The 13,632-nt window shown below is 34.2% G+C and overlaps 2 protein-coding genes and 1 non-coding gene across 3 annotated transcripts; 1 reads left to right on the plus strand and 2 right to left on the minus strand.

Moving 5' to 3' along the window:
• Nucleotides 1–527: 527 nt before the first annotated feature.
• Nucleotides 528–1,839, minus strand: LOC141839980 (peroxidase N-like). Its single transcript, XM_074727852.1, has 4 exons — nt 1,615–1,839; nt 1,354–1,536; nt 1,111–1,279; nt 528–1,039 (listed from the first exon to the last, which is right to left on the minus strand). Exons 1-4 carry the CDS (start codon nt 1,837–1,839, stop codon nt 645–647), a joined length of 972 nt encoding a protein of 323 aa, XP_074583953.1. The 3' UTR covers nt 528–644.
• Nucleotides 1,840–4,951: 3,112 nt separating this feature from the next.
• LOC141842471 (U6 spliceosomal RNA) lies at nt 4,952–5,059 on the minus strand. The gene has a single exon (XR_012602909.1). It is a non-coding gene; the product is annotated as a U6 spliceosomal RNA (small nuclear RNA).
• Nucleotides 5,060–9,448: 4,389 nt separating this feature from the next.
• On the plus strand, nt 9,449–13,496 carry LOC141839360 (metal tolerance protein 4-like). Its single transcript, XM_074727089.1, has 7 exons — nt 9,449–9,756; nt 10,399–10,568; nt 10,760–10,958; nt 11,196–11,374; nt 11,481–11,631; nt 11,932–12,065; nt 13,187–13,496. Exons 1-7 carry the CDS (start codon nt 9,555–9,557, stop codon nt 13,364–13,366), a joined length of 1,215 nt encoding a protein of 404 aa, XP_074583190.1. The 5' UTR covers nt 9,449–9,554; the 3' UTR covers nt 13,367–13,496.
• The last annotated feature ends 136 nt before the right edge of the window (nt 13,497–13,632 follow it).

Here is a 13,632-nt window from a genome sequence, read left to right on the forward strand (position 1 = left end):
CACTTCATTAAGTCAATCAATAAATTCCTCATCTTAATTGAAATATACTAAAAAATTAGAGATTGAAAACTTGATATCTCTGTGCCATTCTTCTCAACCATAGCTTCTATGATTATGATAGGAGTATTGAAAATCATAATTAGAATTATGATAAGAGAACTTACGATTTTCAAGATCTCGTATCACCAGTTGTTGAGTTAATTTTACGACTTTTCAAATACTGCAACTGCCATCCTTGATAGTTTGTTCATTAATATTGAGAAAATTAGATCGAGGTCAGTTTGTTCATGCTCTCCTTCTCAATCTTCACGTTCTAGAAGTTCTTCACCAAGCAACAAGGCAGGCAAACTTACAAGGCAAAAATTTTGAAGCAGAGAAGTGGAAGATGCACATTGCTTTAAATCTTTGTCTTCATGTTTGGATCATTTACTTTACACGTGTAGACTAAACATGCATCCTATTATAAGCGTAATATAATTCAAAAATATATATAAAAATATATATATATATATATATATATTGCGTATTTTGATAGTCGTTAAGCTAAGTGCAAATTACAACAACAAGCACTGGCAACTATTAATTATCTACCTAATTAGCATTAATTCTACAACATAATATAGCATTATCTCCTTTTGTTTTCTTTAGTTCACAACCCTGCAATTCTTGCGTATTTCACCGGCGCTTCCGGTGAGCGGGCTCAAGTTCCCCATCCTGATCATGGAGTTGGCGAAGTCGGCGAAGAAAAGCGTCGTGCTGAGGCTGTAGGCCACCACCAGCGCCTTGGCCGCCGCGTCATCGCCGGAGTACAGCTGCTGGTCCGACGACAGCAACCCCTTTTCACTTACCAAATTCGTGAAGTAATGCTTGTCGAACACGTCCACCGAGTTCCGGTCGAGCACCGCCGTGGCGTTGCCGTCGCTGCTCGCCTCGCAGAGGCTCTGCAGCTCCGACGCCATGTTCGACTCCAGCGGCATGTCGTCGCCGGAGAACCTGTTGTTGAACACGAAACATCGCGCCAGCCCGATTGTGTGCCCGCCTGAACAGAAACGGTAGTGAACTATAAAGTCGATGCATGTTAAAATCCACCAACTTCTTGAAATAGTTAACCTGATAAAGCGACGACGTCGGTGATGGAATCGAGGCCGACGTCCTTAAATTTCTGGGCGATGGAGTCGACGCTTTCGAACGGAGACGGAAGGTTGGAGTTGGCTCCGGATTGGTTGGCGACGAGGCCATCTCTCCGGCCGAGGAGGACTGTCCACGAAGGTCCACCACTCTGCTACGCTACGCCTCACATTAACCAAAACCAGATACAATTAAATGCACGGAAAAAGAGGATCGAGTAGGCACCAGGAGAACAGCATCTCTAGCAGCAATGGCGAGTATATCCGCGCAAGAGACAACCCCACCGCACTCGGCTTCGACGGCGGCCTTGATGGCGTCGACGACCTCGAATCCCCGAGCAGAGTTTATGTTGGGGAAAGCGAACTTCTCGCCGTCGCTGCCGTCTAGAAGAATGGAACCATCGCAACCCTGCACAATGCAGAAGAACCTCTATCTGAAGCAGTTGAAGATGTATAAGAAAAACAAGGGAGTTCATTTGAGGCAGACATTGACGAAGCAATCATGGAAGTGGAGCCTGAGCAGCGAAGCCGCCATCCTCATCTCGCTCTTCAGCGCATTCAACACTCCGCGTCGCACCACCTTGAGCACGTTGGGACAGCTCTGCGCGTAGAAATCGGAGCTCAGTTGCGGTCTCACTTCTGCAGCAAGATGCAGCAGCACAAGGAGAAGGAGCAGGAAAGAGTAAGCGCTGCTAATTTTCATTTTCTCCATTTTGGAGCAGATTAATTAGTAGTGAGTAGAATTGAATCTGGCTAATCTCAAATTATAGAGACGGATAATCAAGTAAAAGGAAGATCCCCTCTCATCCAACTCATAAAGTCATAATTAATGCGATCGTCTTGGAAGGCACCAATAATCCGTAGTGCTGCTTAGTGCTATGAAAAGATGCACTTCGTGTACACGATATATATGTTGATGTAAACACAGGTAGGTAATGCTGATATAAACGACATGCCTTGTCAAGTTGAAGATTGTTCTAAGGTCACTTACTGGATTCCAGCTTCTCCAACTACATGTTTATCGATTCAGATTTGATAATAAAATCACATGATGATAAGGTTTTCAACTCTCTTTATACAATAACAAGTCAATTTAAAGTGATTTAATGAGTCAAAGTTCATGTACAGAATGAAAGCTGTAATCTGTAAAAAAGCAAAAGTACAACAATATTAAATATCGATCAAATAAGTTATCCACACTTTGTATCTTTAGTGCTTATATAGAAAAAGAATTTAAGAAGAAAATCTTACCTCTCTCATCACTCAATGGACACCAAAAGCTAGCTCTTCTTGCGAAGAAGTAACCATGTAAGTTTTGGTGACCTTTTATTTGATGCAAACTTATTTTACAAATATATACAAATAAATCTCACGACTCAAGTGGCATATTTCAAGTGTCATAAGAAATGGCATATTGTAATTAAATCAGTACAAGGACTCTAAATTTTGTAGGTTTGTAAGAGAAGGGGGCATTTACATAATCCATAAAACTTATATAATCCATAAAACTTATATTTTTTTTAACGTATTATGAATAATTTAAAATTATAAATTAGTCTATTTTATTTTTATATATTTTAAAAATCAATTTATAATTAAATTTTATACAAACTAATAAATAAGTTTATTAATAAATTGTGCATAAACTTTAGTGCTTATGAAGATTACCAAAACAAGCTTACTAGTCTTTAAGTTTGTTTATTAATTTAGTACATTCTTTTACTATATATTGAACGATTATAAATGAGCTTTATTGAACTTAAGATTAAGTTAGTTTGTAAATGTTTGATTCATTTACACCTTTAATATATAGTGAATAACACTTAACTTTGGTACATCTTACTTCCATTTCACTTTAACTAATCTAACAAGTCACCCAAGCTCTTTGTACCTCTAGCATGGTAGATTTTTAATTCAAGAGCTACACATTATTCTACAGACAATTTGCAAAATTTAAAGTCCGCTAAACCTCATAATTAACAAAGGTAACAAGATCTGTTGCTAATGAACAAATTAATTCTTCCCATTAAATCTAGTTATTTGCTTTGTTCTTCCTTTTAGTTTGTACTAAGTACGAAGCCAAATTAGTTAAATATTATGATTGAAAAGAAAAACAAATGAGAGTTTCAACAAATGTAATTTTCCTCTATTTCTTCTCAATTTTTTTTTCATTTTTACATGAATCCTTCTTCTATCTATATTTTCTAACAATTCATAAATTGAAATTTTTACTCCTAAACTTCATCTATATATATTTCTTTTGTATATCTAATATAATTTGCTCCTTTTTCTATCTCTTTCAAGTATGATAAATCCTCATGCTATTTGATTTTTCATTAAAATAAACTTTGTAAAATGTAAAAGAGTTTGATAAATTCTACTTAATATGTTAATAATTAATGATCAAAAGAATTTAACTATTCTATGTCTATTTACTAATCAGCTAGCTAGCTTGCACATTCAATCTTTTTTTTTCTAAATTAAAAACTAAGCCAAATAATTAAAATTAAAATTAAAATGTATAATAAGATGAATAAATAAGTATTATTTTAATTTTTATAATTTCGTCAAAGAGCTAGAACAAGGATAAAATAAGTTAAAAGTTTATTTTCTGATTTTCATGCAAACTATTTTATCTCTTTTTTATTTATCTTGAAAAAAATTAAGAAAATTCCAATTTCAATGTGAGCATTCACGACCTTACTAAGCTCACAGTGGAGCTCGTTGTGACTGTGAAATAGCCTAATTTTGTCATTGCCTTGTGGTTAGGCGACCGCAAATATGTCATTGCAAAATTGTCAATGTTGTAAGATTGCGGCTAGACGATCATAATTTAAAGTTGGTTGTGACTTGACCGCGATGTCATGGTCTATCTCTTAGCGATGATTTTATGCTATTATTTGTGTAATTTTTAAAATTGAGTATCGGTAAAAATCGCATACAATAGACATTACATGAGGACAAGAAGAATTATTCAATCGGGAACAAAGACGATGATGGTCAGTACTTTGATGCATGATTAATCTTATCAAGATCGCTGCTCAATTATTGCTCCAAATAATCTTAAGTGCACTCTTAACTGATCATGTGCCATTGAACGCAAACGTCACGTCACAACTTGCCTTGCCATTAGATATTTGTAAACTTAATAGAATATTTTTTTAAAAAAATTAAAAAAAGTATTATTTATTTTTAATATCATTAAAAAAACATTTCATTCTCAAAAAAATATTTTATATTTTAAAAATACCTAATTTAGAAATTAGCAAAGCTGTTCTAAGTAATTTTAATTAGAATTATTTTAATTTATATAATTTTTAGTTAATTTTAAAAATAATTTTATGACGGGTGATTTATTTATCCCTAATTTTTTAATTCACGGATGATCCTACCTAAATTTCAGAGTGCAAGATTTTAAAAAAAACCCATATCATGCTGAGTTGGATGGCGCCCACGGTGGTCTGACCTATTTGACACTTTTATTTTAATGCATAAAAAATATATTAAAATAATTAAGTTAAATTGTTTTGAAATAAATTTAAATAGGCTAGCATGCGCAAAAAAAAAAAAAAAATTTGATGATTCTATTAACACTCTTATTTATCTCAAATGTTAATATATGTACATTCACTTCAGTAAAAAATGGAATATGATACTTAACGATCTCATATGATCGATCTCATGATCATCTATAAGGAGATAAATCGAGAAATTGTAGTTGACCATGACAGATGAGGGCATTACTTCAACTTCGTCGAGATTCGACTCTTTTCCACTTCAACAAGTCTACTCTATCGTAACCAATTCATCCCAGAAGCAATTTTAAAAATTTGGATCATTTCTCAATTTATACGTGTCATCCTTGCGCAGGGGTCATGCTAATCTTAATTCTCTATATCATTCCAATTTTATTGGATGTCTATGAGGAAAAAATAGGTGCAACACAAATGAAAAAAGATATCCAAATATTTCAATTTGAATAGTAAATATTTAAATACTATATTAATTATTTCAACAGTCGATACTAGACTACGAACCAATTCTACTTTAGTAAAGGTGGAATTCGTCATCATAACGGTTCCAGGTTAATTTTACGATTATCTGTGAAGAAATAAATTAAAAAGTTACAATTGATCATAAATACTCTCACAAATAAAAAAAGAGAAAAATAATATTTTATGTATTAAAAGAAAAAAAATGAAATGCATTTGACCGATTGAAAAATCCACCAGGGTCGCCGATCTGGTCTCTTAAAATCACAGAGCTCGTGCCCATTTCGGCCGGATTCCGGCCGAATCGGGGCCGGACTCCGGCCGTCGACTGCGGCCGGAGTCCGGCCGGAATCCGGCCGGATTCTGGCCGAAATCAGTCGCCAGCGTCTGGCGGCGATTTCGGTCGGAATCCGGCCGGAAATCGGGGCCGGACTCCGGCACCCGCAGGACCGCCGGTGAGTTGCGGTTCCAACGGGTCCGGTCCGGCGGCAATCGGTGGTCGGACGGCGATGAACGGACGCTGGGAAGCGACGAAGGTCCGAGGAGAAACACTGTGCAATCGTGATTTTTGGACGGTGTGGGTTGATCGCGATCGGGCGTGGACGGCGTGGATTGATCGCGCACGGGTCGCGTAGGAATCCATCGCGCAGTATATCATTTATATATATATATATATATATATAATAATCAAAATATTTATTTTTTACAATTTAATTAATTCTAAAAATAATTTATTTGATTTCATTGAAGTTTTTATTTACCATCAAAATAAATCAAAAAGTATATATTAATTTTGATGAACCGTCCAACATCATAAATTTTTTCAAACTACTCTACTATAATATGTTTTAAGTGAAATTTGAACTCTTTTATCAAAAGAATTTATTTTACATTTTACCATGACTAAAGTTAAATATTTTTCTCAAACACTAACGGTAAAATTTTTATGAAATACCCATCAACATTTCAGCAATATCAAACTACCCTCCGAATACATTTTATGGGCAAAGTACATATATAACAATAACATGAGGTCAAAATTAACTCCATTGGTTTTTATTTTTGGATAAGGAACTTGTTGCTTTCTTATTTTAGTGGGTCCGTTTGCTAATTTTAGGTAATTTATCAAACCACACGTCTAATTTTTTAAATATTTAAATCAAATTCATTTTACTTTTATAAATTATGCACTTATTTCCTCCATCTTATTAAACCAAAGTAAGCTAAAGAAAAAAAAAAAGGCAAACATTAAAAGGAGAGTGACTAATTACCAAAATTGTTTTTTCTAAAATAATATATATTAAAATAACATTCAATATGTTTTTTATCTCAACAATATTTTATTTTAATATTGTTGAAGCAGTTATATACAATAAACCCATTTAACATAGAATGATTTATATTAAAATATTTTTTATAAACTTTGTTAATTTGTTTTGAACTTTGTGAAAAATATTTTTAACTTAATTAAAATCATATCAAAACTATTATACTAATAATTATAATATAATTTATGTCTCATAGATAAATTAGAAGAGAAGGTCGTGAAATTTAGAAACCTAGATTATCAAAATAACTATTATATAACTGGTATAATAGTTTTGAAATGATGTTAATAAGGTTAAAATAATTTTGAAAGTTAATAAAGAGTATTTTATTTACAATATTTTTAATAAATGTAAATAAAAAATATTAAATTAATTTACTTTAGCGAGCCATTTTATTATTATACATGCGCAATATACTGAAATAAAAAAATTAAGGCAAAAAAACATTTTAAAGTATTTTTAATTTTTTTATGATGTTAACAATTAGAAGGGATTTTTATTTTTGTAAAAAACAATTAGGTCACGACTGCTGGCCGCCTGGCCGTGATTTCGCGACAGGCGCGGCCAGTGCACCTCTTTCAGCAGTGAGTTAAAAGGAAAAAGGAGTCTCTGGGACAATGGTGCTGCGGTAGGACATTTAGGTTGTCATCCAAGTACCTATGGTTCGATCCCCAACTACAACGTATTTATAGGAATTTTCTTTCAAATGGGAAGCGCAATCAAAGAATACTGGATGTCTGAGTTGGCCGCTGCGTGCACTTCCCGATTTATCTTGGTGGCCGATGAAAAACTTTTATGGAGCCGCTCAAATATAGTCAATCGGACTAACTGAAATTTATTTATTTTTTTAAGGAAAAAGAAAATTTATTAGATAATATTTAAAATCTTGAACTCCAGTCACTCTCCTTGACAGATTTGTTGTCGAGTTGTGGGGCAGCAGAATTGAAAAGGTGTAAAAGCCAACCACCAACCGCCAACCGGATGCAGTATTTTAATATATATATATATATATATATATATATATTTTTTGTTAGAATAAAATATAGGAAAACATTAAAAAGCTGACCATATGCATAGTGCTAGATTAAAAAAATTATGAAGTACAGAGATACGCGTATAAAGACAATAATATAATTTATAATTTATATTTTTTTTATATTTATATTTTATTTTCTTATTAATTATATTCATTAATTTTATTTTATTTTTTATTTTTTTAATATTTATAATCGTATTTGATCTAATATTCAACTTAATCTATTGAATGAGTGAACAACATATAATATTTTCAATAAGGATGTATCGTATAAGTAAAAGTGAATATGGTCAGTGGGAAACTTCCATGGGACCAAGCCATTCATCTCCAAAGATAGTCAATGAGGTTAATTGGGATTTATTATTTTTTTAATAAGGATGTATCGTATAAGTAAAGGTGAATAACTTACATTCTACCTAATATAAATAGGTCGGTCATGTATAAGTAAAAATATCAAGGTGAGTGATTTACAATCCATTGGAGAATAATGTATCGCATATAAGAATAAACGACCTATAATTTATTTGACGAAATACATCGTATATATATATATATATATATATATATATATATATATATATATATATATATAGGGTGAATGACTCGCAATCCATCCAAAAGAGATGTATTGTATATACATGAGATGAACAATTTATAATCTACCTAATACTAACTACATCATGCATGTATATACATATATACATACATATATAAGGTAAATGATCCTCAATCTATTAGAAAGTGTCTCACATAAAAATAGGATGAACAACTCGCAATCCATCCCATGAGGTATCTCACCTAATAATAGGATAAACAAACCATAATCCACCTCTTGAGGAAAAATCATCTCAATTTAGCTGAAGCTCATAAACACACGAAAAGACTCAAGAGTCTTTTTTATGCATGGAGCTAGTCTAAGTGCTCTATACTAAATAATCACACAACTCTTAAAGAGCAAAATCAAAACTCTAAACTACAAATAATTCATGCAAGTTTTAAAGGGCGGAGCCAAATATCTAATTTAAAATATATGATGGTGGCAACGACGACGACGACAACATGTTGCGACGACAGCGTCGTCGATGATGGAGGTGTGCCACGATGAGGTGCGATGGTGGCGTCGGGAGGAGAAGTCTGAAGCATCATGAGAGAAAGTTTTGGATTTTGATGTGTAAGTTAGGGTTTGGGGGAAAGAACAAAAAGAGTCCGGTTCTTTGGCGAAGGAGTGTTATCCAAGCTGGTTTATCTTGTAATTGCACTTTTGCAAACTTATCCAAGCTGATTTAAAAACTACAATACACCCTTACTTTAATTTAAATTTATTATTATATATACATATAACATCAAGCCTTGTAAAAAGGAAAAATTTTCTTCAGTAATATTTTTATTTTTATCCTAACTTTTATTTTCATTTTTTAACCGAAAAAAAGCTGGTGGATGAGAATTTTCTTTTCTTTTATTTTTTTTCCCATGTCTATATTTCACATTCTCTTTCTCTCCGCCGTAAGAAACACACCTACATAAGAAACTTAGAGGACCAAACCAAGGGGGAAAAAAAAGATAAAAATCAAAAAGACATCAAATGCGTGTCCTTTTTTCAAAAAGAAAATAATTCTTCAGTATTATTTTTATTTTTATCCTAAATTTTATTCTCATTTTTTTAGCTGAAAAAGAGCTCGTGGATGAGAAATTTCTTTTCTTTTCTTTTTTTTTTCCATCTCTTCCTCTTCCACAGGCTCTTTCTCTCCGCCGTAAGAAACACGCCTGCGTAAGAAACTTAGGGGACCAAACTGGGAAAAAAAAAAATCCCCCTTTCAATTTGAATTGCTAAACGACTGTTGTGGGGGAATAAAAGTCAACGTTGACGATAATTACCGAGGGACAGGAGCCGCGGACGTTGGCAGCGCTGTAACCGTTATAAATACCGGCGCCACTGACACCTTCCTCTCTCCTCCTCCCTTCCTGTTTTAGTTTAGAAATTACGGTTCTTTCCGCTTGTCTCTCTTCTTGATCGGAAATTAATCGGCAATAGAACCGAGAAATTCCTGGAGGAGGAAGCCGGAGGGCGAGCATGGAGGGCGGCGAGAACGATCGGGCAGCGGCGGAGGTCAGGACGCCGCTGTTGGCGGCCGCCGGCCGGATTTCGCGCAAGAACTCGGTGACCTCAATGAGGGGCGAGTTCGTGTCCAGGCTGCCGGATAAGGTGAGGCGCGGCGTCGACTTGGAGAGGCCTTTTGCGCTCGACGTCTCCCAAACCAGAGATCTCATTGAAGGTTATCGCCCTCTCAGATTGCGATAAAAACGCTGTTTTTTGAAGTTGCTTAGCGCTTATTATGTTAGTTTTCTTTGGTCTGTTCGTTTCCGATCGTGTACCTTCTAAATCTATCTAGTTTTCTATTTGTTTTTTTTTTGGCTCCTTTTTGAAGATCAGTGCAAGTTTATTGCCCGCGGATGACGTTGATGGAAAAAAAAGAGTCTAAAAATCGCTTTTGCCCCTTTCTGCCCGTAGAATAGTTGGGTCTTCAAGGGAAAAAGAAAATCATTACGTTAGCAACAAGTCTGCTATTTTTTTTTAACTTTCTTTTTTATTAATAATGATCTAATTCAAGTATATATATATATCTACAGTTTGTTCTTGTTGTATGTCTGTCAAATTGTTGTGTCGATTAGCATGCTGATCGCCTACCAATGTTCCTTACACCTACAACATCTTCGAAACGTACCTATTTGTGTTTTCATAGTAACAAGATGTCCAACTATATCTTACTTTATACTGAGAGTTCCACTCTTTTTCCTCAAAATGGATAATAGAAGCTGTACAACAAATTTTTGTGTTAAGACAGTACGGTTTAGGCTCTTTGCCAAGTTTTGCGATTGAATGCATATACTAACCATCATCTCATTTTGAATATCAGGGGAAAAAGAATACTACGAGAAACAATTTGCAACCCTGAGATCCTTTGAGGAAGTTGACTCCTTGCATACAAACACCATCGATGAGGATCAGGATCTTCAAGAGCAAGCACAGAGTGAATTTGCCATGAAGATATCTAACTCTGCAAACATTGCTCTCTTGGCACTAAAGGTGTTGATCTTTGTAGTCTGAATCTTTGCTGTTGTTGAACTTGTAGAAAAAAGGAAAGGTTATATTTTTGTCTTACCAGGGTTATAAGTTAGTATTACCAGGACCCATTGACTTAGAAAATTTTCAATGGTAGCGTATAATTGGTCAGTTTCATATACGTAAGTTACAATTGAGGTGGATTTTGACTGTAGATTTATGCTACCATACGAAGTGGTTCCATAGCTATTTTTGCATCGACACTTGATTCGTTACTGGATCTTATGGCTGGTGGAATCCTCTGGTTTACACATTTGTCAATGAAAAGCATAAACACATACAAGTACCCTATTGGCAAGTTGCGTGTTCAGCCAGTTGGAATTATCATATTTGCTGCTGTCATGGCTACTCTAGGTACATATTTCCTGAAATATTGCTTGTGTTGTGACTTCATAACATTCTTGTGCTTTAAACTTGTTTAAAGGTTTAATTTGACTGCTGGATTTGATTTCCTTGCATGCTTGTGTTGCAATGAAATATATTTTCAAATCTTATTTGGTTGCTATTTGCCACAAGCTGAAGACAAACTATCATCCTTTTTTTCTGTAAGATTTTACGGTGTCATATTCACACATATACTGTTTTCATCAGGATTTCAGGTTTTTGTTCAAGCTCTTGAGCGTTTGATTGAAAATACACCCTCAGAAAAGATGACCTCAACACAATTGATATGGCTATACTCAATCATGTTGACAGCCACATTCATAAAGCTAGCTTTGTGGCTTTACTGCAGAACCTCAGGAAACAAGATTGTCCGTGCCTATGCTAAGGTTCTACTACTTCTGATTATGTAAACTTCATGGTTTCTCATTTGATTCCATCGACATCATACATTAACATTATGCTGATTCTGGTGGCTTGTTGAATGATATCCAGGACCATTATTTTGATGTCGTCACCAATGTTCTTGGCTTGACTGCTGCTATTCTTGGTGATAAATACTACTGGTGGATTGACCCTGCTGGAGCTATCGTTCTTGCAATATATACAATTACAAATTGGTCAGGAACTGTCTGGGAGAATGCAGGTTCGCCTTTCTAATTGCAATTTTGTTCCAAAACTATTTCAGCCAGCATTTCTTTCTGTACTCACATGTGTCCATTAGTATGGTACTTGAGGAAATCTGAATTATCTACAGCAGTTTAATATTGAAACGTATTAGCTTTGGCAATCGACAAAGGCAATAAAACAGGACATAGTAAATCATATAATAACCTGTCATTTTCCCTTCCTTTGTTTGATTGTTCTTCCTGTAACTTCTGCTCATGCTTCATGGTTTTATATTTCACTAACTATTTGTTGCTTGTCTATTTCTTCTTGATATTAGTTTCACTGGTTGGGCAGTCCGCTCCACCTGAGATGCTGCAGAAATTAACTTACCTCGTACTAAGGCATGATCCTAAGATTAAACGAGTCGACACTGTCCGAGCTTATACATTTGGAGTCCTTTACTTCGTCGAGGTCAGTTCCTTTCCTCATTGTTATTTCTTGTCATCATGATAATATAGCTCACTTGCAGTGAAGTTAAAGAAAAATATCTAAAATTACATACAGTTTCTCTATAAATCAAACGAGAAAATTATCTGATATTTCACATATTTTGTTCTATGAGAAGGCATGACATGATCTTTAACAATGTCCACCATTTGCTCCTGCCAAACTAAAATCTCATGGTTTTTTTTGTTTTCTGATTTTCCCAATCTCCTTATCATGGTTTGCAGATAAACTAAAGTAACTGATCGATGTAAGGGTTAGAAGGAGACTAATGAAAAAAAAAAATCAATGTAATAAAAATGATCAAATTAATTTGAATATTATTAGTGATATAGTCTAACCTCGCACTTAATGAAGGGATAAGATATATATAGTCCAATCCAAATCCAAATAGTTGGGACAAATATAGCTTGATGATTATGATGAGTCCTCACTTGTGTTGAAAAAATTATTACTTGATTGTTATAGTAGTTATGAAAACATGTTGTTTAGTTGGTGTTATGTAATATAAAATATTGATTTCTTAAATTATTAATACAAAATTGCACTTAGTCTATTTTGATCAAGAGATATAAGCATAAATAAAACCTAAACATCCAATAAGTCGATTCAGTCAGATAAATAAAAAGATTTAGTGAAATAGAATTCAAAGCGAAGCAGAAGCTCACTATTCTAAATCTTGCCCTCATATGGGTTTTAATATGATCCTCTCACATCTCAAGTGAGAGGAAGGAGGTTAGAGTAGAATCAACTCTTCTTAATTAGGATTTTATATTTATATATTTGAAAGTCGCATTTGAAGGGTTCCGACTTCTTAATTGTTTGAATATATATTCTCAATGTTATATGATTTACGTGTATAATATAATTTCCACACTATTACTTAAACTTTAACCATAAGATAGTATCTACTTACAAATTTCTCTTTGAACCTACAAGTATGTTTTTTTTTCATGTAAACTTAAAATAAATACATTTGTCTGTATTATTGGTTCAAAGCAATGACTCATTGGGTTATGTTTTCTGAATTCAGCTGCATAAATGTCAGAACTTCCTTTTGGATAAACTGAATGTCCTTCTATCCATAGGTTGATATAGAACTTCCAGAAGATTTGCCTCTGAAAGAAGCCCACATGATCGGAGAATCCCTGCAGATAAAGATCGAAGAACTCCCAGAAGTAGAACGTGCATTCGTACATCTTGATTTCGAATGCGACCACAAGCCAGAGCATAACATCCTCGTCAAGCTACCTAGCAGCCAACCTTAAGCTTGCTTCTTGTTTATGTTTATATATTTTATGCTATGTTAATTAGCATACACTTGGCCTTCTGTCTGAGAAAATTTTATAGCTTTTCAAGGCAGCCATGAGCTTTATGAATCATTTGAAAGGTCGAAAACTAATCAACAACGGCCCTGACTCTGGTATCTGCTCGATTACTAGAATCGAAGATGATTGTTGAACTTGTCATCCCTGCAGAGGTCGTTTGCATTAAATGACTCCATTTTCTCTGCTCATTCTCTTGTTTTAATCAT

The sequence above is a fragment of the Curcuma longa genome, chromosome 11, assembly GCF_044706935.1.
Source record: "Curcuma longa cultivar G26 ecotype Majalengka, Jawa Barat chromosome 11, ITB_CL_G26_1.1, whole genome shotgun sequence".
NCBI lineage: Eukaryota > Viridiplantae > Streptophyta > Magnoliopsida > Zingiberales > Zingiberaceae > Curcuma > Curcuma longa.